This window comes from Lagopus muta, chromosome 4 (assembly GCF_023343835.1).
Source record: "Lagopus muta isolate bLagMut1 chromosome 4, bLagMut1 primary, whole genome shotgun sequence".
Taxonomy (NCBI): Eukaryota; Metazoa; Chordata; class Aves; order Galliformes; family Phasianidae; genus Lagopus; species Lagopus muta.
In genome coordinates, this window is record NC_064436.1 from 19,945,357 (window position 1) to 19,970,832 (window position 25,476).

General features: G+C 37.9%; 1 protein-coding gene and 1 long non-coding RNA gene across 5 annotated transcripts in view; one reads left to right on the forward strand and one right to left on the reverse strand.

Moving 5' to 3' along the window:
* Window positions 1–25,476, reverse strand: part of LOC125692101 (uncharacterized) — a 208,112-nt gene that overhangs the window by 130,843 nt on the left and 51,793 nt on the right. For 3 of the 4 annotated variants that reach the window (XR_007376454.1, XR_007376453.1, XR_007376450.1), the window contains exon 3: window positions 16,273–16,397. This is a non-coding gene — a long non-coding RNA (uncharacterized LOC125692101). Of the gene's footprint in view, window positions 1–2,666; window positions 2,752–16,272; window positions 16,398–25,476 lie in introns of those variants that run through there. The other variant, XR_007376452.1, reaches the window with a different exon arrangement.
* Window positions 2,900–25,476, forward strand: part of TACR3 (tachykinin receptor 3) — a 31,296-nt gene continuing 8,719 nt past the window's right edge. The window contains exons 1-3 of the mRNA XM_048942203.1: window positions 2,900–3,496; window positions 18,160–18,348; window positions 19,694–19,844. Of these exons, the coding sequence (XP_048798160.1) occupies window positions 3,030–3,496; window positions 18,160–18,348; window positions 19,694–19,844 (807 nt within the window). The 5' untranslated portion in view covers window positions 2,900–3,029. The remainder of the gene's footprint in view (window positions 3,497–18,159; window positions 18,349–19,693; window positions 19,845–25,476) is intronic.

Here is a 25,476-nt window from a genome sequence, read left to right on the forward strand (position 1 = left end):
AGATGAAATCATAGTTCCATAAATAGCAAAGAACAGAAAAATTTCTAAATCTACCTTAGAGTCAAAATGCTAAGACAAGAGCTTATCCTCTGCTTCAAGCTCAGCAGGGGAGCTGTGGTTGGAACTGTGATAAAATAGCTTCAATGTAAGGGAAAGGAAGAACTACAGACAATCATGGTTAGTTTCTTAATCACAGTTTGGATGTTTCTTACACTTTCCTCAGTAATTCTGTGAAGCTATGGCAAGGGGAAATATAACAACTACAACCACATGGGACTGTGTGAGCGCAAAGCTATCAATGAAAGGACAAAAGAGAACAGCAAATAGCATATGATGAGAAAACACTCTCAAACTGATTATAATATATTGTATATTTGTATATTACCTATACAAAAATTCCCACTGTGAATATACGTAACCTGGAATGGGCAAAAAAATGACATGCTTGTAACAGTTTCAGAAGAAAATACCAGAATGAATATGCTCTACAACTATCATATTTTTCTGCAAGAATGAGGAAAAAAAAAAATCTTGGTCCTTTGCACTGCTCCTTTAAATAAATTTCACCAGTCAGACAGATTTTGCTACATATAAGTTACCAAATACAAACGCTTTCACCGAAGCTGCTGTAAAACTTACTTGAGAAACTGACAGCTGATGAGCTTAAACTGATGAAACTTCAATCAGTACAAGTATAATCAATACAAATTTTGACAGAAAAGCACAGCTGACTTCACTGTTCAAGTGAACTGACCTTTTAAGCAAGAGCCAATTGCTGCATTCCTTAACTCTTTCCTTCATTAGTTAATTGCTAGTGAGATATGTGCTTAAGGACAGGTCAACCTACCTCTTCGCTGTAGTCTTTTGGATGTAGCAGGAGCTTTTTCAGAAGCATATGGGGAACGAGGGCTTGGTCATCTGATGTGGAAAGGTGGGAAACAGCTCAACTTAGTAAAAGGGTACAGTCTGGAATTCCTAGGGTGGGCACAAAAGTATATAGAGGCAGGGCACAGGGTTGGGTTTCTGCTTTCTGGCTTAAAGCCATGTGAGAGTCATGGATGAAGATTTTAATGTCAAGAGCTGGGTGCTGAAATCTCTGCTGTAATTAGTGAGTCCCGTATTCCTTGTGCATTGGAAAAGGCAGAGAAGATTAGTTTACCATTCACTGTGCAGCTTCAATTCACTATGGCAGTACTACAGCCTCTGCTGTTCTGGTGATTCCTTATTCCTTAATCTTGTGAGAATAGGACACAAGGAGTAATAGAGAAATGGTGTGTGAACTGCTACTCCCTCCTTCGTGCTTAGCTCCAAGGAGAGGATGAAGACTGATGCAGATGGAAGATGTAAGAAGCAATACAGGGAACTATGGGATTGACTCCCATGGCTTTCCCATGAGAAGGATGTGCAGTGCATGGATAGGTTCTAGATATGCTGTAGCAAAGGTGGACTTCAGCAGAGCTCTCGTAGGCTGCTGATTGGGATCGTGTCAGTGGATAAGACCTCAAAAGAATTTAGAAATACAGAAATAGCCACAATTTCAGGCATTCAAATTAAAACCAAAGACACAGCAACTAATATGCAGTACTTCCAATGGGTAAATAAAGCAGGGAAGAAGTGGCACACAGGAATATTTTATTTTAAAATATGTAGAATGTGTGACTGCTAATATGGGGTATTGAACTGCTCCCACTGCTATACAGCTGAAATCTCAGATGATGACAAGTAGCAGCACCTCTGAATTGTTGAAGCATGGAGTGGATTGCACTAAAACACATTTTCTCCTTGAAGACTGCAGCCAATTAACTAGCAAAGACCTGACAGTGGAAGTCCCTTGCAGTCAACCCTTGCACAAAGCATGCAATCTCTATGCCAGCTATTGCTGACATTAAAAAGAAATCTGACTTCTTGCATGTGAAAACATGAAGTGTTCCATTTGTTCATTTACCTTTTTCTACCAGTATAGAAATCACTGAATCTAAAAATCATTTGCTCAAAATAATAATAGTACTAAGCTAAGTGTGAAATAAATGCAAATAAGAAAAATCAAGTCAAAGTATGCTTTGTGGGTTTTTTTGTTTTTTTGTTTTTTTTTCCCCAAACACTCAAAGAAAACAAATCACTAGTATCTTACCCATATATAAGTACATCTATATTTAGGGCTGTTTCAACAGTCTCTGCTGAATATGCAAATGGCTCTGCAGCAACCAATATAAACACTGTACAGAAAAAGTAGTCACATTTTAGTTTTATAAGTGTTTTTTGATACTGACTGCATCACAACGAGATGTATTTCTTTAGCTGAAAGAAATCGCTATTACAAACCTGTAGGTAACAGAATGATTAAAAGGAAAGCATGCACAAAATGAAAAGACAGTAGCAGAAAAGCAGATCTGGAAAGAATTTTAATTAAAAAAAAGTCTTGGTCTTTTGGACGTTAAAATAAGCCAGCTAATTAACCTCTGTACAGACAGTGCAAAAAGGCTATTTAAAAAAGATGTGCAATAATGAAAGATAAAGAAAGGCAACATAAAACAAATCTCAACAGAAATGAGAGAAGGAGTCATATTCCTCGTGGTGCTCTCTACAGCTCCTGAAAGTGCTGCTGCTGACAATGAATGAAATAAAAGGGGAGGAGAGAAAACAGAGAGAAAGAGGTATTGTCTTACCAGCCGATGGAGCTTATCACTCCACTCCCTCCATGACGCTGACAACTCATAAGCCTATAAAACGTGCCTCAGATCCCAGTCCCATTCTCCTTCAGCAAAACCAAAAGCAAGAGGTGGCTGCACAGAGGAGGAATTAGATTCTTTATCCAGAGATAGCTCTTCTGACTCAGCTAGTACAGCATTTCTAACTGAACAGCACAGCCAAAGCTTTCTCTGACAGCTCTCTCCTTCCCAGTCCTTGCTGTGCTGCCTAACTTTCTTTTTTCCTTCCTTCCTCTTCTTATCTTTTTGGGGGGATTCTGAAGGATAGGGCGGTGGGAGGTGGGAGAGATATTCCCTGAAGAAAGGAGAGCAACATTCGAGATGAATTCTGTCCCCACAGCCAACTGGAATGCAAGCATGAGCAGCAGGTGGAACATGAGCCTTGCTGCAGCAGGAGACCCCTGGGGACAGGCGCTGGAAGTCCCAGCTGGAAATGCTTCTACCCCTCTTGCAGCCAACTTCTCCAACCAGTTTGTGCAGCCCTCCTGGCGCATCGCTTTGTGGTCTCTGGCATATGGTGGTGTGGTGGCAGTGGCCATTTTTGGAAATCTCATTGTCATCTGGATCATCCTGGCTCATAAGCGCATGAGGACCGTGACCAATTACTTCCTGGTGAACCTGGCCTTCTCTGATGCCTCCATGGCTGCTTTCAATACTCTCATCAACTTCATCTATGCACTGCACAGCGAGTGGTACTTTGGAGAGGCTTACTGCCGTTTCCACAACTTCTTCCCCATCACAGCTGTCTTCGCCAGCATCTACTCCATGACAGCGATTGCTGTGGACAGGTGAGAAAAGAGAGATAAAGCACAGGGGTGAGCAATTGAGATCAGACTTCTCTGCTGAAATAAATATTCAGACATAGCAACCATTAAGTGATGAGAGGTAGAGTCCTCAGTAGTTCATCGATTGTGCTCTTATGTGCTTCTTCAAGGTCTCTCCGTAACACACTTTTTTTCCTCTGTCTTTGGTCTTTCTCCTTCAGCCTTTCATTTGTTTTACTCTCTTGCTTTCTCTTACAACGAACACTCCCTCTCACTCACTCCAGCTGCGCTTTGTGCTCCATCTTCTAGTAATAATCCTGTGAGAGCAGTCATTGCTCAGGGTTTTGCTTTCCCCACCTGCAAAAACAACACCTGTTCCTCAGCCAATGCCATCTAATTCATATCAATGAGGAGTTGTAGAGATTCCATGCAAAGGGAGAGCATTTCAAATTTCCCTCCTCTTTGTATTTCTGCAGCTGGCAGAAGCATTTTCCTCCTCCTCAGAAATCACTTCAGGCTCTGTTTTTCATGGCTCTTCTCACAAAAAGAGCTGAGCTGCCTGGTTCCTCCTGATTTTAACTAATGAGACTATTTAGGTTGCCATCTGTGCATACCCAAAGCTCAGGTAAGAATATGGATTCAAAGTGCTTGGTTGTTTTTCCTTTTTTCTGATTACTTGCAGCAAAGCAGCATCTGAGACTGAAAGAAAACAGGACAGGGAAAAACTTTACCTTTGTGCTCTTGACAGTAATTGAATAGGACAGCTGTAGTCTCTATAGAGCACAGGGGGAGATGCAGTTGTCAGATTTCCAGCATAGATGCTTTAATGGATCATTTTTCTCAGAAGGTGCTGTGATTCTCCCATAGGAAATGCTCCTTTCTTTATGATCAATTTCACATGGGCTGTACTGGCAAGCTAACTTAACACATGCTTCAGAAAACCAACACTTTCCTGGATTTTCATTCTGAAAAGCAGCTTGCTTTGTATTTCAAATCTCTCTTCATTATTTTTTTTCCTATTAGCAATGCAGTGAAATTGCTCACAAAACTCTTTTCCATATATATTAAAATCATGTTATGCATCCTGCATGAATTGATGTGGCACAGCTGCAGCACTTTCAGTAGTTCAGATTTTGTAAGGTGCACTCAATCTTCTTAAGCTTTGGAAATTACTTGATTCCAGGTGAAAACATGGAAATATGTTGTTGCACTGTTCTCGGTGCTTTGGATGATTTGCTGTTGGCTGTACTAGTTGTGGATTTTGGATGGCATTCTCATCCAGATGCTGAGAATATTTGTTCTGTAAAGTTGGAATTGCAAGAGGAAACTGGAGTCTAAGCAACTCCTCTATCTCTTTGCTCTTCAGATATGTAAAGACAGGAGATCAGAGCTCTTTCCTCCTTCCAGTGATGCATCTTGTTCCCAACTGTTAGTTTCCATAAAGGAGAGGTAGCATAAAACCAGTGATAATGTCTTTAACCAGGCAAGGATTTCTTGCGTTGCCAATTCAGATTAGCTAAAGATACTCACCTCACTTAAGGTTCTGAGAAGGACAAAATTTTGTAATTGATGCTGTTAATCCTACAGCTGTCCATGTCACCAGACGAGCCAAGTTACTAGGACATTCTGAGGAAGGCTTTTTCATTTTTATGACTAAAATATCCACAGATATATAGTATCAGAACTATCCTGAAAGTTCCTAAATATGCTAAGAAACTGAAAAAAAGAAGGTCAGGATGTTTTATATATGCAGTTCTTTGGGAAAAGGAAGGATTCTTTGCTGCTCCACACTGACTGTTAAAAACACAATAGTCAGATATAAATGCATTGGAATGTTTTCCTTGCTATAACAGTGTGAAACACTTGATGCTCAGTAATGAGTTAGTTCCTGCTGCTGCTCCCTCTAATTCTTTTTTTTTGTCTCAAAAACGCACAAGGGAATCACAGTTCCCCCTTCCTTCAGCCCTCTGGGGGAACAACAGGAACAATGATGACTCTACGATGTTGTTTTAGGTGAGGTCTCTTCGGTACTAAAGGAGCGTGGTTTAAAGCCAACAGAAAAGCAGTCTGTCACTCCTTCCTGATTCACACTGCCATGCTTTTTCTTTTATATCAAATAACATCCGATGTGTTGAGCACCTTTAACCATTTCCTGGCTACCTCTCTGCAGTGTCAAGAGGAAAACTGATAATTATAAGTGAATCCTGAAGAATTTCACTGAATGTGTAGTCTGCCCTAATCGATAGCACAGATTAGTTGGGTGGATATTTTTTAAAACACTGATTTCTATTTGCTTTCTGCAAAAGTTCAACCAGTGCTTCAGACAGGAGACTGTGCTTTAGTTTTAACCCAGTAAACCCATTGTTATATGTTTGTTCATTTAAAAAAAAAAGAAAGCTAGGGTTAAGCTACTGAGTTTGTTAACTCAGTAAGCAACTGAGTTAAAGAATGGGATCACGTTGGATGATTTTGCAACAGAAACTGTAACATCTGAAGAGTCATGGTTTGCAACTCACTAAAGATTTCCTCTGTTGATCGTTTTAGACCACATTAACATTCAAGAGAATAAATGAGTCAGTGTGACATTAAGCATCACAGAGCAGAGGTCATGGGCAATACTATTTTCCTTTTCACATCTGATTTTGTGCATGGCGTTTCTGTAGGCCATACTGTCTAAGATGTGTGCACTGTGAAATGACTGAACTGACACGAACTTCTGTGGAGCGGGCAGTTCCAGCTCTAGGGTGTGGTGGCTCTGGAGTTGAGGATGAAAGTATGGAAGATTACTATTCCCTTCAATGTATGACCTCCTGGCCATTGAATATGTGTGGATTTATCCATGTTTTTGACCACTCCTTGGTGATCTTTTTCCTCTTTCTTCTGTTCAGGCTGCTTGCAGTGTACTGCAGAATTGCCACAGGCAGCTTTGAACAAGCCAGCTCAAGTGGCAAATGCAGCAGAGATTCTGTACTGCACTGCTTCACATGCATTCTTTTATTCCTGTAGCCTATGCCCAGAGCTGCACAGTACCATGCTCACCTCACTTCCAGCACTCATTACAGTTTCTTTACCATGTGGGAGCAAACCCATAAAATGCTCCTAAGATGACCTAAATGGTTCTGGAGGCAAAATGTCCTTGCCTGTGGCCAGTGCACAACCATAGAAGGTCATCTGTGTTTACTTTTGTCTGTCCGTGCAATTCTGGATATCCTGATCCAGTCATTGAAAACCTACAATCCCTTCCTAGTAGTTCCTAGCATGCAGGAAATAGTATGCAGGAACTTTTCATGTCCAATCCCAAGGTTGTCTCATTACAGGACCAGTTCTGTGTGTAGACCTACAAATTTTCTGCAGGTATCTGAGGGTTAAGGCAGAAGTTTGGAGCCATAGCAATACAGCATAAAATATCATGCCATCAGTAGAATATTTTTCCTGTTATTAGCATATCTACAGAATGACTTCCTCAATTACTGTTCTCTCAGCAATTCCATAATGCTTCCTTTATTTCATTAAGTTTAACTATTTGTAAAAGCAACTGCTGTGGAATTAAACAAGTGTTCTAACTGTAACAGTGAGTAGTTGCTGATCCGATTCATGTCTTACAACATCTTCATAGTACATAAACAAACTTCTGCTGTTTGAAGAACTATTACTTAGGTATTCAATTTCTTTACATGCAAAAGCAATTCAAAAGAATGATTTACAGATATGCCAATAGATCATACAAATATAAATACATGAAAATTCTGCATTGCTGCTGCTCAACACAAAGGTCAACACTGTAGTATCAAAATGGTGTGCTCATATCAAAGGAAATTCCTAAGTAACTTTTCGTTACAATTTGTTGGGAAAAGAAGGAGAAAGCCACTAATTTGACCTAATCTTTTTAAATATCAGATTCCAGTTTCTCTACATGTGGTGTTTACATAATTTTTTTTTTTTTAATTAGCAGCCTTAGTGAACCATTAATAATGGTTCAGTCCCACAGTTGACTTCAAATCAGAAGCTTATCAAAGTAAATCACCATTTTTCTTAACTCTGTGTGTCAAAGTCCCATTTCAATAATAACTTCATCTTTTCCCCTTTTTTGGTCCATCTGATAGAATGTGCTGCCCTTTTTCGTATTCCACAGAACTGTACTTGCAACTGTATTTTCAGGAGGATTTAGCAATTAAAGGTAGTGCTGAGAGTTAGGTGCAATAGCATTCATTTCTGGTGGCCCATAGTGCTCACACTGCTGAACTCCCATCAAGCCCCAGATTAACTCAGCCTTTACTAATAAAACACTGGGTAGTTAGAGAATCTCTGTTTCAGACTATGACTGAGTCCTACCACAGTTCCCCCTCCCTTCTGGTTATCCTTCGCACTTCTTTTTAATAAGCTTCCTTAAGCCTTGTCTACTTTGTTGTTCTTCTTTTAGATGCTCCATAGAGGAGAGGAGTCATTAAAGTTGTCCAAACGTTTATTTTATGTGTACAGCAGTTACTGTTATCTTCTACTATTATTGCATTAGCTTCCCTTGTAGCCTAATTTCCTGTGGCATATCAGCATTATTACTGTGCATTAGCTGAGTGTGTAACCCCAAAGTTTACCTTTCTAGAGTCACACTTGGAGCTTTAAACCACAGCATCCTATACTGTTTACAAATACATTTGTTTTACCTGATTTGATTTTAAACTATATTTTAAATAAAGTGTTGTTACTCCTCTTGTATACTCTAATCTCTTTTTTTAATGAACCGTAATATTACAATGCTATGTTCCTAATCCCCAGTTTCCTAGTTCTAGTATGCTTATTTCACCAACATCCTTATGTAAACTTGTCACTCTTGTTTCCCACTCTATTTCTTAGACTTCCAGTATATCTGCAGAAGTACACATATTCATAGGTCAGTTTTCTACCTTTCAGTAACATTTCTCAATTACTGATTGTTATCAATAATTCCTCTACATAGTCACAGGTATTCTAACTGTCTTCTATAACAAGCTTGTATAACAAGGTATAAACACACAATCCACTTGGAACACAGAGGGTCTGACCCCACGTTGTGGTCTATGGTATTAGCATCAGCACATGCCATGTACACCAGTGCATATATTGGTAAGAGAACTTGAATATGGCCATGGTATCAAGTTTTTTGGACTTAGCTCCCCACTACACAGTAAAAAACTATATTGCCCAGCAGGCTGCCACTGCCTGCACAGAGCTCAGCCCTAACAGAACTGCAGCCTTTGGCCTCTCACTTCTTGCAAACTCCATCTCAAATGATTTTCATGTACAGAGACAAGAAAACAGAATTTGCACTGAAGATCAGGGAGAGAGAGATGAACACAGAAGTGAGAAAAACAAAAGTAAGATTAGTTTCTTTACAGCTTTCTTGTGCTTTACAAGTGGTATTCCCCTCAGCTTCCCCCTTATATCTAGGAGCATGTTCACTCAAAGAGATGAATGAAATGAGCTTCTGTAACCTCACTAGTCTGTTTTTTGTATGTTTTGGTTTGCATAATCATTTTTTTCACATTTGATTGTTGATTAGCTTTATCTCCCTCTGGTATCTCGTAACTGTACAGAAAACACCATCTGCTTTTTCCCTAGACTAAAGCTCAACATAGCTTTTTTTTTCCAAACCAATGGATCACTTTATAGCATTGTATCAGCCTTGATCAAGATATATAGATCAAGATATATATATATAGAAAAATGCAAAGATAAGCTCTGAAAATTATCATCATTATTTCTATTTTTACTATTACTATGTTGCCAATCAAATAGGATCCAAATGGGAAATCCCTTCTCCATATTCTGTGTTCCAAAAATGTATATTTCACAATGAATCGTGAGATATTTCTGGATTCCAGTAACTAGCCTGCTCTCTAAAAACATTAGTCCTGGGAAATTGAGAGAAAATGTTGAGCAGAAGAGCATTAAGTGATCAAAAATCGAGAAGTGAACCATAAAGGACTCCGTTTTGAAATGTCATTTCTAAGTTCACCACATGGCCTGGGGTCCTGAAATGATTTTCTTAGTTTGATGACTTTCTTTCTTTCTTTCTGAGAAAAGAGGTGAAATGTTCTGCAGAATATCCTGATCCAATAAGCTACAGGATTCAGACTGTCAGAGATGAGAAAAATAACCCATTTCTTGTTGCTGTATAAGCTGATAGTGATCTAGCAACTACAGAGAATCCTAGGATTCTTTGTAAAAAATATCGTCAGTCACATTGCTAATATCATACTGAGACAGTCTGGGAATAAATATAGGCATCACTGTTGTTTTTTTAATTATTATTATTTTTGCATTGAGTAAGTACTTCACTTGACAAGCTGTTTTCAAAAGATGGAATGAAAACAATGAGGCTCATGAGCCTATGAGTAAAAGCGACACTTAGAGCAGCAACTAACCAACCCAGGTCTTTGCATCCAAAGCGTGAACAAACATCTGACAAGTTCAAATTGTATGTTCAAGTGAACAAGTTCATTTCAGACAATGTCCCAGACTTCAGTACATTTTCTCAGTGCTCTTATCCATAGCTTAATAGGAAACTATTAAAAGATGCATTTGTAGTTTACAAAAGGATAAAGTCGGCAACACTTTTCCATATACAGTTGAGAGCTTGGTTTTTAGTGTTGAGGGGTTTTTTTTCCTTGAATATTATCTACAGGCATACATTTCTGATTTATTCTCCAAATAAGACACAAATTTGTATCATTTGTGTCTAGCTAAAACTAAGTTATTTCAGAACAAATGCAGCTTACTAGACAAAAGCCTGAGTAAACCTCGCATTTGGGTGAAGTTTATCATTGACCTCTAAATCAATTCTAGGCATGAGAAAGAAATTACCTGAGGATAATTTTTGCTGGCCACCTGAAAAGCCCCTGATTTTGATGGGATCAGTGAATGATTTGCATTTCCCCTTTGGTATTAGCCAGCAGAAGTCATCAATGTAAAGCAGAAAGCTTCTTATCACAAAGAACTTACATTCATGCACAAGCAGCTGTAATAGGTCTGTGTTTTGTGAAGGAAGGCTTCTTTTTCATACCTTCCACTGAAATAAAACTTTAGTGCATAATAAATGATTATTCAGTACCAAACTGCTATAGTCAGTTAATGATCCAACGTGTCAACTAACTACTTATGATCTGACATTGTGAACTGTCAGACCTATAACTGGGGAAGGAGTCAACTATCTATCTCAATATTTGCCCTAGGTATTTATTCTAGCAAGAAAAAAAAGAGCCATTCAGGTAGCAGTGTCAGAAATGTAGGCAAGAACAGAATGGGTTGTAGGCTGTGCAGATGGAGCATTTTTTTTAGACTTTGCATAGGGATTGGTCCTAGATAGCCATCTGGACTCACTCCAAAGAACAGGAGAAACAGAAGCCATTCTGTCAGGGGAAGTGGGTCCACCTATTTATGAGACAGACCAAAGAAAATGGTTAGCTCTTCTCTATTAATATGGATAAATATAGCACACCTTTTGTAAAATCAACAACACAGTTACAAAAATCTAGCTCAGTGCAGACAACTGAAATGTTTCTCAAGTAGAAAACACTGCATAATTTATGAGAATTCAGCCACACTGTGAAATTTCAATATTTCTGTTTTAAATTGTCTGATAAGAGGTGGTGAAAAGCAAAGCTCTGGACATCCTGATTTAACAAACCCAAACCAAGTCAGCCATTCCCTAAGAGTAGCACATGTGCCTTTGGGTAAATCAATGCCAACTCATCCCCTCAGGGAACAAGCACTGACCTCTCAACTGCACAGTGTATTTGTTTTCCTATCACACTGTCATATGCTCTTTCTTTATGCTGTTCATTTCAAGGTGAAAACTGCGTAATAGCAACATCACCCACTGCAGATCCTTTTGACAACAAAAAATCAGTCTCGTTCAACAGTCAGACAGTCCTAAAAGACTCCTGTAGCTATGTTTCCTTCAGAGAAAATTAGCTTAAATGAATGAACACAGATTTGTTGCACAAGAAAGGACTGAGCCTTGCACTAAGTAGGCAGAAGACAATGTAAAAATTGAACATTTGTTTTTCATTAATCAAAAAATGCCTCTACAACCTCACAGTTCATTCCTCCTCCTTTAATCTACTGTGCCCACCTTAGAGAGACATTTAATTGGATTTTTCACATCTATGTTTTAAGGAAGGGGCAGGGAATCATCACAATTTCCCTAACAAAATCTCTTAATTACCACCTGATCCCATCCATACTAGGAGACAAAGTTTCAAAACCAGCTTCTATTTTCAGGGAGTAACAGCATCTGTGTATTCATGAAGGAAGTGCTCTCGGCTTTCTGCAGCTGACAAGACACTTATATGCAAGCATTATGATTTTCTCTCAGCCTCTTCCTTTGTTCAACCCCAATTTCCCATTATAATTTGGCCCTGAATTGATTACTTTTTTCTCCATTTGATTTTATAAACACACTGTAAACAGGTGAAACAAATCACTTAGGATAATTAAAGGGTTCCAACTGTGCCTCCAGATGGGCATCTGTACGATTCAATTTTCAACACAGCTTTTTTCAAATGTCCTAAGTATTTTTGCAACAATTTTCTACATAATGTGTTAAAAGATGAAGATTTTCCTGCCTATATTAACCAATGCATACTGTTTTACAGAAAAGCTAAGTTAGGATTTGCTATTGTCAGAACAATGAGACATAAACTCAGGACACTTTTATCAGAGAGCTACAAGATTAACTGTCGCTATAAACAGTGACTTAAAGAGTTCACCACTGTTATTCAAATGAGGATTGGCTCTGTTATGGTTTCAGAGAAAACAAGGTGTTATTTTTTTTTATTATTATTTGATGAATCTAAGAAACAAGTATCAAGCAGTAAACTGTGGACTGGCTAAACTGAGCAGATCAGAAGGAAACTTGATCTATTATAACCTCAGCAGATAAGAAAACAGTCTGAGAAAGCACTGCAGCAAGCACATCATGATGAGCCAGCTAGTATATTTTGCAGCCTGACTGATTCTCATTATGTTCAATGGAATGACTCTTGCTGACTTCCATAGTAATTAGCTAGGGACAAAGACTAACACAAGTCACAGTTGGAAGAAAGAAATGTCAGGGGGATATACTGTGATCACAGCAAACTGAACATTATATGCTAGTGATTCTAGTGCCACCTAAATATTCTTTAGAACAGTTATGTACACTCAGAATGCAGTTCAAATATTGAATAATTCACATTCTTGAGGGTGTTGGCTTCAATCTCTACCTGCACATTTTTACATCCTTAGATTTCTAAAAGTGCACATTCTGTTTTATAAGTGCCTTGCAAGTGTTAGTGTTTATGTTGGATAGGGCACTCATGGCTTTTGCTTGTTGTGATAAACAAATAAGTCTTCTCAGTTTACATGTACTTCAGATTTGGCCTTCTCTCTTCGTTGTGTGGAACAAGCTATCTGTGGCATCATCACCAACTCCTCCTGGATGGAGAAAGCATCAGAAGTCCAATCCTGAAACTGAAGACCTCAGTGAGAGTTCAGAGCCTTTGTTTGGCAGGGAGTCCCATTTCTCGAGCCCAGGGACTGACTGAACAACAGACATCCAATAACCACTAAGTGAATTGGCAAAGCACTCCGCTGAATCATGTTTGTGTGGCTACACTTGTTTCACCAGTGCAACAAGTTGCTTGTAGTCATCATAAATCTTCTTTCAGCTCAAGTGCCTATCATCTTAAGTGTCTTTTTCCAACCCAAGTTCTTTTTTTCTCTGCTTGCTAATCTTCTTTCATTGTTATTTCACTTCATTCTTATACATTAGTGTTCAGGAGCCTCTTCCCAAACTCAATTACTTGGCTTCTTCTCCAGATCTTGTATGCAGCATTCTCCAATTTATTCCTGGCCTACTCACACAATGCTCTTTCTAGTAGATGTTAAACAATACCTTTCACTTCAGTTTGATGTTCCCTCTTTTAACTAGCATCTTGTCATAAAAAACACATGTAACTATGCAGACTATGGAAGTAAGCCTTAATGACATAGCTACACCAAGGAAAAAGCCATGGGTAATTGGACAGTAGAGGTGTAATGTCCTGCACCATGCACACACGTTACACCACACTTACCTTCACTGATTTTCTGAGCAATAACCATGGCAATAAGCATGGCACCTGTAGCTTGTAGCTTGTAGCTAGCAGGAGCTCTCGTTCCTGATGGAAACACTCAGGATAAAAAGGACAGGGTACCAAGGCAAGTGACACTTAAAAAGCAACTACCACTCCTTTAGAAGATGAACACCTAACAACCCTTAGTACCAGTAATGGTAAGGCAACATCATCAGCCAACAAAACTAAGGGCAAGAGTGGCAAAGCCTCTTTCACAAATGACAGCTAAGAGGAAAGGACTTCTGGTATCCTTTGGTTACCAGTCTCTACAGAGATTAATATCTAGAGATGGCTACTGAGATGGTTTTCAAATTGTAACTGTAGTTGTACCTTTTTAAAACACTGTCCTTGTTTACAGCAGTGATGGCTTCCCTAGAAAAATACTACCAAACTTGTATGACAAAATTTGAAGGAGTGTAACAATTGTAGTTACAAAGCAATAGCTCAGCATGTTAATTAAGCAATTTTGTTTCTAAGAAAAGCAACTCAGGAAATATGTCAGATATTTAATTGCAATTATTAGTGTACTGGCAAATTAGAATAAGATAGTTTTGTTGTCAAAGGCTCAGTAACAGAGAGAGGTGTCAACACTCTCTTGTCAGAGAAGTCCATCCCGCACAAAGGCAGTATTGAGAGAACATTCAAGGCTTCACTACCTCCCCCGCATTTCATTTGATAGGATGATTGGCTGTTATGCTTCTGTAACCTGTTTTCTGCAAAAGCCAGTAGCTGGTTCATCACTAAAGTTACATTAACAAAGACAAGTACCTGCAGCTGGTTTTTGCTGTTGTTTTTTAAAGGAAAAGATCCTTGTTCTTTGCCTTACTTCATTCAGATAGACAACAGTTAATGTTTCCATTAGCACAGCTGTATGACTCATTTCACACAAACAATCCACCACTTTAAAGGGCAGGCACCAGACAGGGAGATATAACAACAGAATTTTATCTTAGGCAAAGAGAAATACTGCTGGTACCTACTGGGAATAAGAATAATGTAACAGGGAATGAGAATAATGTGAATGCAATAAAAATCTGACAGTAGCACATAAAATAATGTCAGTGTTACAATCTGAAGAAAACTAAAAATTGAAAGAAATTGTTCCAGCCTAAGAGGAGATACCTTAAGACTCCCACAAGCATATGAAAATGATGACTTGTTTGTGGGTTATCAAATACTATCAGTACATCCAGCACTTCGAACAGTATAGGGCAACCCATCCTCAAGGCAGATCAATGTAAAAGTCAGGACTCATGATTACAAAGTTAACTTCATTGTCCAAGTTGTACTTACTCCTTGGAGAACAGAACTTGGGGGTAGAGGGTAACAAGGGTAGCAATCCAGCTAAAGTATATTTTCATGTGATCTGCTATACCTAACACTAGAATAGAATTATTTCATAGACATGTAATGCCAAAAGCTCTGGCTTTAGGTGGAGGGAAAAAAACAAAACAAAACAAAACAAAACAAAACAAAACAAAACAAAACAAAAAACCACCAACAAAAACTAAGAAACCAATAGGTAAAAGAGAGGGAAATTAATTACCCTGTGGGCAAAATATCTGAACACAATAAAATCAATGTAAAAAGAATAGGCTTGATAATCTAGACATAGAAAATTATGACTCAGAACTGAAATTGGTTCAGATCAGTCTCTATTTCTGACAGCATTTAGATGTTTTAAGGTATTAGCATTGCTAATGCTAAAAGGGACTGCCACAATGTGAGCAGATGTTGGACTTATGTGGTTTGTGATTGACCATCAAATACAAGGGGTATTTTCGCTAAAACAAATATCTATCCTATAATTATGCATCTTTGAAGTATAAAATTTTCACAAAGTAGAAATATCTTCATTTAAGTTTGTTTTCACATCAGGTAAATGTAAATGCAAGAGATTACTTGCATATTTTTTTTGTGAGGAACGTTTCTATTATAAATGTTATATTGGCTTCTAGCTGATGTCTGTATCTAAACCTCATCGGCAAGTTCCTCAGTGTTCGATGTAACAAATCATATACCTTTCTTTATTTTATATGAGTGCTACCCCTCTAACTGCACTACATCAGAGCTATCATCCAAAACAAGATTGATTCAAATCAATGTCAGCTTGTCTGATGGTTTGATAGACTTCAATTCAAACTCTGGTTAAAAATCTAGCAAACTGTATGGATTTGGAACTCATGCAGTCAACTAACTCTGTAAGAAAGGTTTTCATGATCTAAAACCAAGATGAAACAGTACAAAAAGTAAACAACACAAATAGCTTTGAAAATTTTATGATCTATGAATGCCCGAAGGACTAACATAAACAAAAAAACCAACAATAATCACATATAAACATCACTTGGGAAGGGGATCTACTAATTCATCTTTACTTACCTACCCTTATTATCTGTAAGTGTAAATTGGTATTATAACTTCTAATTCCCACAGCAATACCTAAAGTCTCAACAATAGCATAAAGTTACAAATGCTTAGACAGCAAACGGTTTTTATCCATACTACGATATCTTCAGGACACAGTATTGCCATATGGTGCCTATTACTGCCTACATAATTTTCCATTCAGAAAAATAATCTATAGATCTGTCCCAATCCATCTTTGTATGAGATAGAAACGTAGAGAGAGAGCAGATGAAGAATCACAGTGTATCTTTTACTTACTGCAATTTCTTTAGAAGGTGTAAATGACTCAACAATAGAAGTAGTACTGGAAAGTGATGAAAATTTTTTCTCACTGTTTGTAGGCAGGAACAGCTGTGGTTTGATTTTCAAACTGCATTTAAAACCTGAAACAGACAGGGAGTAACATGGTCATGAGATTTGTAAATTGGAAACCTACAATGAAAACATAGTCACAAACAAGGACGACCATTAGGAAATCACTGAGATACTCCAATAATCTCGTCAAAAATGATCAGATAATTAAACGTATTGTAAAAGACAGCAGAAACATATGGGCTGTGACTATGGCAATGAGTTTGTCTCTTCCAGAATCGGTATTAACCTCTGTAAGTGGTAATCAACTGTTGAAATGAATCCAGGTATACTCCAAGAAGTCTGTAAAACTGTCAGTAGTACAAAAATTCAAGCTGACTTTCATATTCATCACATTTTCCTGTCTGTTTCAGATGTTCTCATACAATATGAAAACAAAAAGCACAACAAAACCAGAAAAGAATAGTTCAAATTTGTCATTTATTTTTTCTTGCTCTAGTTACTCCTGAGAAGCTTCTTACAACATCCCTATTTTAACCCTAATTTCAGAAACACTGTGTAGAATGTGAGCACTACCAATGGCCAAAGACGAACAGATTTTTAGTCTCCTGAGTAAGCACAGATACACTGATTAATTCAATTTCTGATTTGCTGATTTAAATTGCTCATCTGACATCTCCTACACTCACTTGCAAATAGCACTGCATTTCAATCTTGAATCAAAGAATTTTCTAGCATGCTTTTGGTTGCATCTGGAACAAAACATTACTGTAAAAAACATTTCTTTCTGTATTGGAAAGCATTAGGATGTCATATCAAAGAGCATGTAGTTAGCTATCCAGTAAGCTTCATCAGCATATTTGTAAAAAGAAATACTATTTCAATGGATTTACAGGACAAAAATTCCTTCAAAAGTGATTCTGATTGATACTTAAGAGCATTCCAACTAATAGTGGAAGCAACTAGTAACAGTCTTCCTATTTACCAAAATTGTTAAGGATTTTGAAGGTCTTTACTTGGTCATTGATAAGTGAAACAAAATAGAGAGACGGGGAAATTGGTGGAAAAGACATTGATTTAGGAGTTAGTCTCAGAATCAAAGCAGTGGCATGATAAGAAAATGTAAAAAGTGTGAAGTTTGTGACATGGAATGAGTAAAATGAGATTTCTGGGTCTCCCTAGTTCCTTGCATGTGTTCGGATATCAAAAGGCAGAAAACAAGATGTGTTTTTCTCTTACTGTTTGTCTTGATGCTTTCCTGCTGCTCTCTTTTCTAAGCCTTTAAATTGTAATTACTTAGAGTAATCTTTTCAATTATTTTATGCAAATTGTTCTAAAATGATCAGTATACACGGATTGCCAATACAATTACAGGGCAATAAGAAGAATGCTACCCCTTCCCAAGAAACAGGAACTGAGAAAGCAAAAGAGATGTTTTCATGCTTTATGCACATATTTCTCCATTAACTGAGGCAAAGCCTGTACGATTCCTTCCTGAAATGGTTGCAGCTGCAGGATCTTTGACCAATGATCTGAAGTCAGTTAATGCCTACTGAACAAAATGCATGGTAATTTATCGGGTTCATGTAGCTATTGGACAGAATTCTAATAATCCTTAGAGCTTAACTGTTAATTAGAGATATATCCTGTATTATGTAGCAGAGTAATAAAGGTTCCAGATGCCTTGTTGCTCTTCAATCAGATTGTGCCATCAGAACTCCAGAAAGACAAATATTTCTGTTTTTATCCTCTCAGACCCAACCTGTGGATGATTCTAGATGTGTGCAAATCTCTGAAGATTTCTTATGTACAGGTTTTTGCTTTCTTTTACAGATACATGGCCATTATTGATCCCTTGAAACCAAGGCTCTCTGCAACTGCTACCAAGGTGGTCATTGGGAGCATATGGATTTTGGCTTTCCTGTTGGCCTTTCCCCAATGCCTCTACTCTATAACCAAGGTGATGCCTGGGAGAACTCTGTGCTATGTAGCATGGCCAGGCGGTCCAAAACAGCATTTTATGTAAGCATTTTCTGCATTTTCTTACATTTTATGTAAGCTTCTGCATGGCGATGCCTATACTTGAAATGGATACTACTAGTAGTTATTTTGTATAACAGCACTGGGAAAGTCAAAGCAGAATTGCTAAGCTTGGAAGATAGTTCATTTAAATGACAACTGGAAGAAAATATTCTCTTCCTCGAGTGTTTTTCATTCCATGCTGCAATGTTTACTATCACTGCTTCACTTAAGATGGCTACTTCTATATAACAAAGTTGGTCAGAAATGGGAACAGAATATACAATTCAAACTAAGCTTATTGTTTATCTTAATGAGTAAAATGGTATTTCCAGCCTCTCCTTGTCACAATCAGATTGTTCTTCTCCGGTTCTATTCAAAAAGGATCAGGTTTCTGCACTTCATCCTGTTACGCTGTCACTAGTACGTATCTCAGGTCTGAGCTGGAATAAGAAAACTGTAAAATCTGTAATTCCTTCCACATTCTGAAAGTGTGAAGCAACAGCCAATTAAACTGGATGTATCTTGTTTGTCCCTCCGGCAGAATTAGGAATAAGTGGTTACCTAGCCATATAAACATTATGTCCCTGTTCAGATCCTCATTGGTATTTAAGATGAACTCTCTGTCCAAGGTTGAAAACCTGCATAGTCATACAGCATCAAATTTGACCTTTTGCCTTCCTTCAGGCAGGTGAAAACGGCTCTGATCATATATGATTTTGATCACTGTAGGAGCCACCCACAGGTATTTTATCTTCAGGGCAGCAAGTTCACTCTCAGTGACAGCTGGGAATTCTTTACTGATCATTCAGTGGGATTTTATGTGACAATGACATTTAACAAGGATCTAGCAGGAGGCAAAATAAGTTATCTTTTTTTTCCCCAGCGCTCACATTGTCAGAGATGACTATGTTTCTCATAGGCAACAGAGGGGCCATATGAAGTACAAATACAAAGGATGCCTTTGTATAAAGACAGTATTTAAATACTGCATTTCTACTTTCTACTCAAAAACCTTCGCTTGCTCTTAGGACACTTGACCATGCAATAAATAAATCAATTCAGCTAGTTATGGACAAAGATACCTCATTCTGAAGTCATTAATCAGTATTACTGTAGAGTCATTCTTGATTTTACTAGAACAAGTTCAGAATCACAGCTAAAGATCCTAAAGGCACTTGCACTAGAATGGAAATAAATATGCAAGACACTTGAAAAAGACAGTGAATGCACCAAGGGCTGCCTCATCAATATAAAGCACGCTTCTCATAACAATAGCACTCTCCTTCCAGCAGCCCATTCCATCACCTCTGAAAGCATTTACCAGCCTAATGCTTTTTCATTGCAGGTATCATGTCATTGTGATTGTGCTGGTCTACTGTTTTCCACTGCTTGTCATGGGCATCACTTATTCTGTAGTGGGAATTACCCTCTGGGGAGGAGAAATACCAGGTGACACATCGGACAAATATCATGAGCAGCTCAAAGCTAAGAGAAAGGTACTGTTCCATTAAACCTCACTAAGTGACTCTTAATAACATCACCTGTAATTGTACTGTAAAGTATTGTGGTATTCTCTTTCACAAACACAAAGGCATTTGAAATCAGAGTAATGAGACTGACTTCAGTTTTTTAAAAAAGACAAGTTTTCTTTTAAGTTCACCAGTTGGTTTGTTGTTTTTTGTTTTTTTTTTTTTTCTCTAAATTCACTGATCTTCATTACATAAAGGCAACATTTGGATGTTAACTTCTTATTCCATATATAGTGCCTGGTAAGTGTGTCTGATATGAGGAAATTAAACCCAATTGTTTAGCCTTTATAGACCTAAAATACTGAGTTTTGAACAACTGGGCTGGCAAACCATCAACTCCCATGGGTCAGATTCTCACTCTACTGAAAAAATCAGTGAATCTTATTGCAATTTTCAGATCAGGAATGGCAGATAAGCCTAGAAATCTTCACAGTATGATATTCAGTGTTTCCCATGACACCAGAGGTAGGTGGGGCTTTTGGGGGGCTTTACGTACCTCTTGCAGGAGAGCAAAATGTTATCTTCTCTTAAGGAAGTGAGTATGTTTTGACTGCTATTGTACTGTGATAGCTCCAACATATTCTGGAATGTGAACTGAGAGGAAATAATGGAAAAATAATCAATATGCTTTGACTGTCTGCCTCCAGATTAAATTATTGGATTTGTTTCCAGAAATGCTGAAAGCATTTCAAAACATCAGCATTTCAGTCTTTAACATTATCCATTCAGTGTCCCACTTTATTATTACAGTCTTGGCTGTGCATGTTGTTTCTTACCCACAGGTGTATGTTCAAAGTTACAAGATGTTCTTTCCTGCAGAATGGAAGCAGGAATTGGTTTTGCTGGTCACTTAACTGGGTTATTATCAATAAAGGCCTTCCAGCCTTAGAAAAAAGGAAGAAGTATTCCGGGAAGCAGATGTGGGTGAAGACAAAGTGACACATGACCTTGTATAGCAGATATGGTTTACAAAAGCAAGTACCGAAAAAATTATTTAAAGCAGTAACTTGGAAAAACAGGAGATCTTATAATAATTGAGTAAATTAAACACCTCATTTCATACACACCAAAGGTTTCTATAGACAAAAGCTGGCTTCTACTGTATGCTAGGAAGAGTTCAATTAAATCACTCAAATAGTTTAAAAACAGCACTCTAGTTATATGCAAGAAAAGGAATCCTTGATTAAAGCATTTTAAATGTGAGAGCACTTCACGTCTTCAACACATGCAAAAATGGGCACCCACTTTGTGCAGACACATTTGTAACTTCATCAGTGCCTTAACCGACAGAGCTCCATGACATCCTCAGTTCTACTGCTGCGCTCTCCAACAGGATTTATGAAATGATTTATGTTTGGAAAAATGAATCATAATCAGTCAGTCACAGTGATAAACTAATAGACTAGAATCCAGATAAAACTATCCCTCAGCCAGCTTCTGGTAACAAAGCTATTGCTTTCTCTTTATTCAAACAATGAAACCATCTGTTTTTCCTGCTATTTAGTATGCAGCTATCTCACTACAAGGGAAGACTGTATTGGTTGTGTTTACTATGAAGGAGAACAATAACCGTAGGCAGAATGTTTCATGTCATGCAAAGCATGTTTGATTAGGGCTCTTTGAAATGCTATTTAGTGTTAAGAAACTAGTGAACAGTTGATGTGAGACCTTTTAAAGAAACAATACTTGGCAAGAAAAGATTTGAAGCTTGAGAAATTTGATAGTAGATATACTCATCAGTTGGTATATCCAACAACATGATGAACCCTGAATTCTGCTGAAAACAACCTCCAAGAATAAGGAATTCTAAGAATTTCATTATACACACTATAGGTTGGACAACATAAAGTCATGCTTAGTATACTTAAAGGTCAAAGACTTGACATTTTTAGAAATTTGGGAGTGGCTGAGAATACTGGTGTGAGGAAATATTTTGAGAGAAGGTATTTCATGACAGAAACAGATTATCTGCTTTTCGTATCATCTATCAGTTCAGATATAAGCATTAGACCAGTGGCTTCAGATCTCAACCTGCTTTCACGAACTTCCTGTACTACTTCACGCTCCAGCATTCTTCTTCCTCTTCATTTTCTTTACCCTTTTCTTTTACAGAACATGTGTGTCAGGGACCTACCCAGTTAATAATACGTAGTCTTACTCTCAGATGTTGTCTCCCCAGTCTGTTTTCTCTATCTAACCTTACATTCCAATCCCTCTTCCAAATTTAACTAATACATATTATATACACAAATATAAGAATTTCTTCTTATACAAGAAGAAATAATCACATACTGTAAATCAAACTAATCCATTATTTTCTTTGATGCAGTTCTGATAAGAGACTAAAATGGCTCAGACTTCTCAGTTTAGAGAGAAGGAAACCAAAGGGTGAAATGATTTAGGCTTACAGATTCACAGTGGTGGATAAAATGATTGAAGAACTGTTGAAGAACAACATAGCCTGAAATGCAAGAGCTAAGAAGTGCTCAACAAAACTAGTCAGAGAGCAGCTTAAAGCATGTAAAGAGTGTAAGAAGAAAGAGTACCTAAGAAATTATGAGCACCTGCTAAGGTTTATACAGAGCATAAAACAAGGCCATACCCATAGCCTAAAATTTATTAGCTAAAAACAGGTGATGAAAATATCACACTATGAACTCATACCTCTTGGTAAGTAATTCTGAAATCAAATACCCTTATTGTTAGCAAGCAGTCACTATGACTAGACAGACAGACTAGTTAGTTATTGACCTATTCACAAAAAATGCACATGAAAGTTTGGATTCTAACATTTAAAAAAATATATAGTTTTGATACTGTGGGTCGAAGGCATTGTCTTTCACATGACTCCCCATTTCCAACACCACCTTGAAAACCCATTTTTTTCCTAGACATTTGTTCAGACCTAAGACATGAGGATCAGCACTGTAGTCTCCAAGAACTCATATATATATAAATGATATATTCCATTGTCAAAATGACATAAGGCATTTAAATTGTTCAACATAACAGAAGGTCACTACAATGTGATTATCTGAAAGAGTAGCTGCAATCAACTGCTCTACACACTTTTTTGCTGTCTGTTTGAAAGGACAGCCCTCATGTTCACTGCTGATGTCTTAATTTGCACTGAATCATCACCTACATTTTTTAAAAGTTAAACACTAACAGAATTTTTTGAGATAATAGCCTGCCAAGGTTGCACACTTGTCTAAATATTCACTCATGTACATTAACCACACACAGAATCAAGTCCTACAGTGCACAGGTACAGGAGGATGGCACCAGCACCTAGGTTACAGCTCATGCAAGCTGGCTGTTTAACAGCAGATTGTGCAAAAGACACATTGACTTCTTGCCTTTCCCACTACTTATTACTTCATGTGGAATAAATACTTCCACCTCACAAATTTGTGCTTGCACTTCATGGACAGAACTGACTGGGAAGGTGATGCAGTAGCATGTTGCTTATATACTTACAAAATGCCAGTTCCAGAACTGTGCAAACAGCGCACATGCACAAAAGGGACACAAGTGATTCTCCAAGGGGAAGGATTACTTCATTCTGGTTGATTTTACATTTCTCTGAGTGGTGAGTGAAACAACCTACCCATTCTATCACGAAGTAATGAGGTGCAGAAACCCAATATACTATACTATGTGCCTCATGCCAAAAATAAATGCATCTGTACATTTCTGATCCATCAGTAATCCTCTCCTATAAGTGGGTTTACTCTTTGACCTTACAGAAATTGGCAATGAAAACAAAATGTAGCAAAACAAAGAAGAATACGTTAGAACAGAAAAAGAGAGAAGAGGAAGGTAAAGAGTTAAATTCCATTTTATCAGCATGTAGTCTTACTGATAGTGTATGGATGACTTATTGCTTGAGTTTCTGAAATTTCTTCTAAGCAGGTGACTGCCACATGCATTACTTACTGGTTATTCTTCATACTGACTGTGATGTTATTTTGAGGATCAGCATCTCCTACAGAAGTATTTCCAAAATAGTCAGCTTCTTAGTCAAAAATGGATGCAAAAATGTTGCACTGTAAATAAATACTGTTTTGGAAAGCCATTGTAAGTGACTATATGAAAGCATGCTGAGGAGTAGGGAGGGGAAGAACAGGAAGCATTTGGAGCAAGATCAGAAATTAGAGGTAGGCCAGTTTCACTAGTGATATGACCCAAGCAAGACTGTTTGCTCAGATGTGCTATTACAGACCATATCTCAACACATGAGGCCTTTATGACAAGTCATGCAAGCATATGTTGCTACAATCAAAAATAACTCCGAAATTCCTAGGTCTGTTCAGGCTCAACAGCCTGTATTTTCTGTATGGGATAAAAAGGACAGATGTACTACACTAGATTGGTTTGTATTCAATGGAAATTATTCTTTGTTTTATGAGATGTGAAATTGGAAGTACAAAGCCGTTCCTCTCAAAAGGTCTTTTCAAAGCTTCATTTGTACTTCAGCTGTCATAAAACAGTCATAGAGCAGGTGAGGTAGCACCAGTGACAACAGAAGACAGCCTTTGCAATTCCTGCAGTACTGGTAAACAGTGTGAAGTAAATAGATGAATAGGTATTTATAGTGGCAGACTTTTTTGAGGTTGAACAGCTTTTTTATTTACTTTATGAAAAGAAAATGAATGGGACTAAACAGACATCAGCTTCTGAGGCTCCTACAAAGCAAACTCATTCCTACTTTGCAAGACTGGATGACACTGAACAGCTTCCAGGGTTCCTTCCACTTACTCCCTGGATGTCAGTTCATCTCTGTCAATATCAAAAAGTTCAATGAAAGTAGAACGGGAACAAGCCTCGAGGCCCAAGATCTGTCATAACAGGCGACCCTAGCAAAATTCTGATATCATCTTCAGTCTGTGTCTTAAAATCACTTTGCCTTCTGGACTGCTACATCTCCTTGAGAGTGTTCTAAATTTCTCTGCACCCAGTGTCCCGGTTTCCAGGCTAAATCTCTTTATGGGCAGCTCTGTTTATGCCAGCACTTTTTGTTAGCTTAATTAATTGGTTATTACCTCTCACTGGTGTCACCTCAACAGATGTTTCCAGCCAAATCCCTCTCTCAGTCTAAATGAATGAAATGAGCGCTTCTGGTCTTTTATATGCTAACATCTACAAGCAAATAAACTAAAAATAAAACAATCCGAAAGGCTTTCCATAGAAAATAATAGCCTACGTTTCTATTTTAAAGATAGCCAGGGAGACCTATCTCACTTTAGGTTCAAAAGGGCGGTTTCTATTGAGAGGAAACCACAAACAGGAGACAAAGTATAGGGACACGTGCATAATTCATTAGCATTATTCAGCACAGCTTAATTATTATTGCACTGTTCAATATGAGGTCGTATTTCAAAGAAAGTTTGTACGTACTGACCTTTTTGAAGACTAATACGGAAAATTCAGATGAGTTCTGTAACACTGGCGAGGATGCCTGAATGTCATCCTTCCTCAAGGGGAAAACAAACAATAAAAAAATAAGGAACAGAAACCAAAAAGATTTAGCAGCCTTCTCAGTCACTTAACAAAGCTGTGGTCCATGAGGGAACTGGGCTTGTTTTGCTTGGAGAAG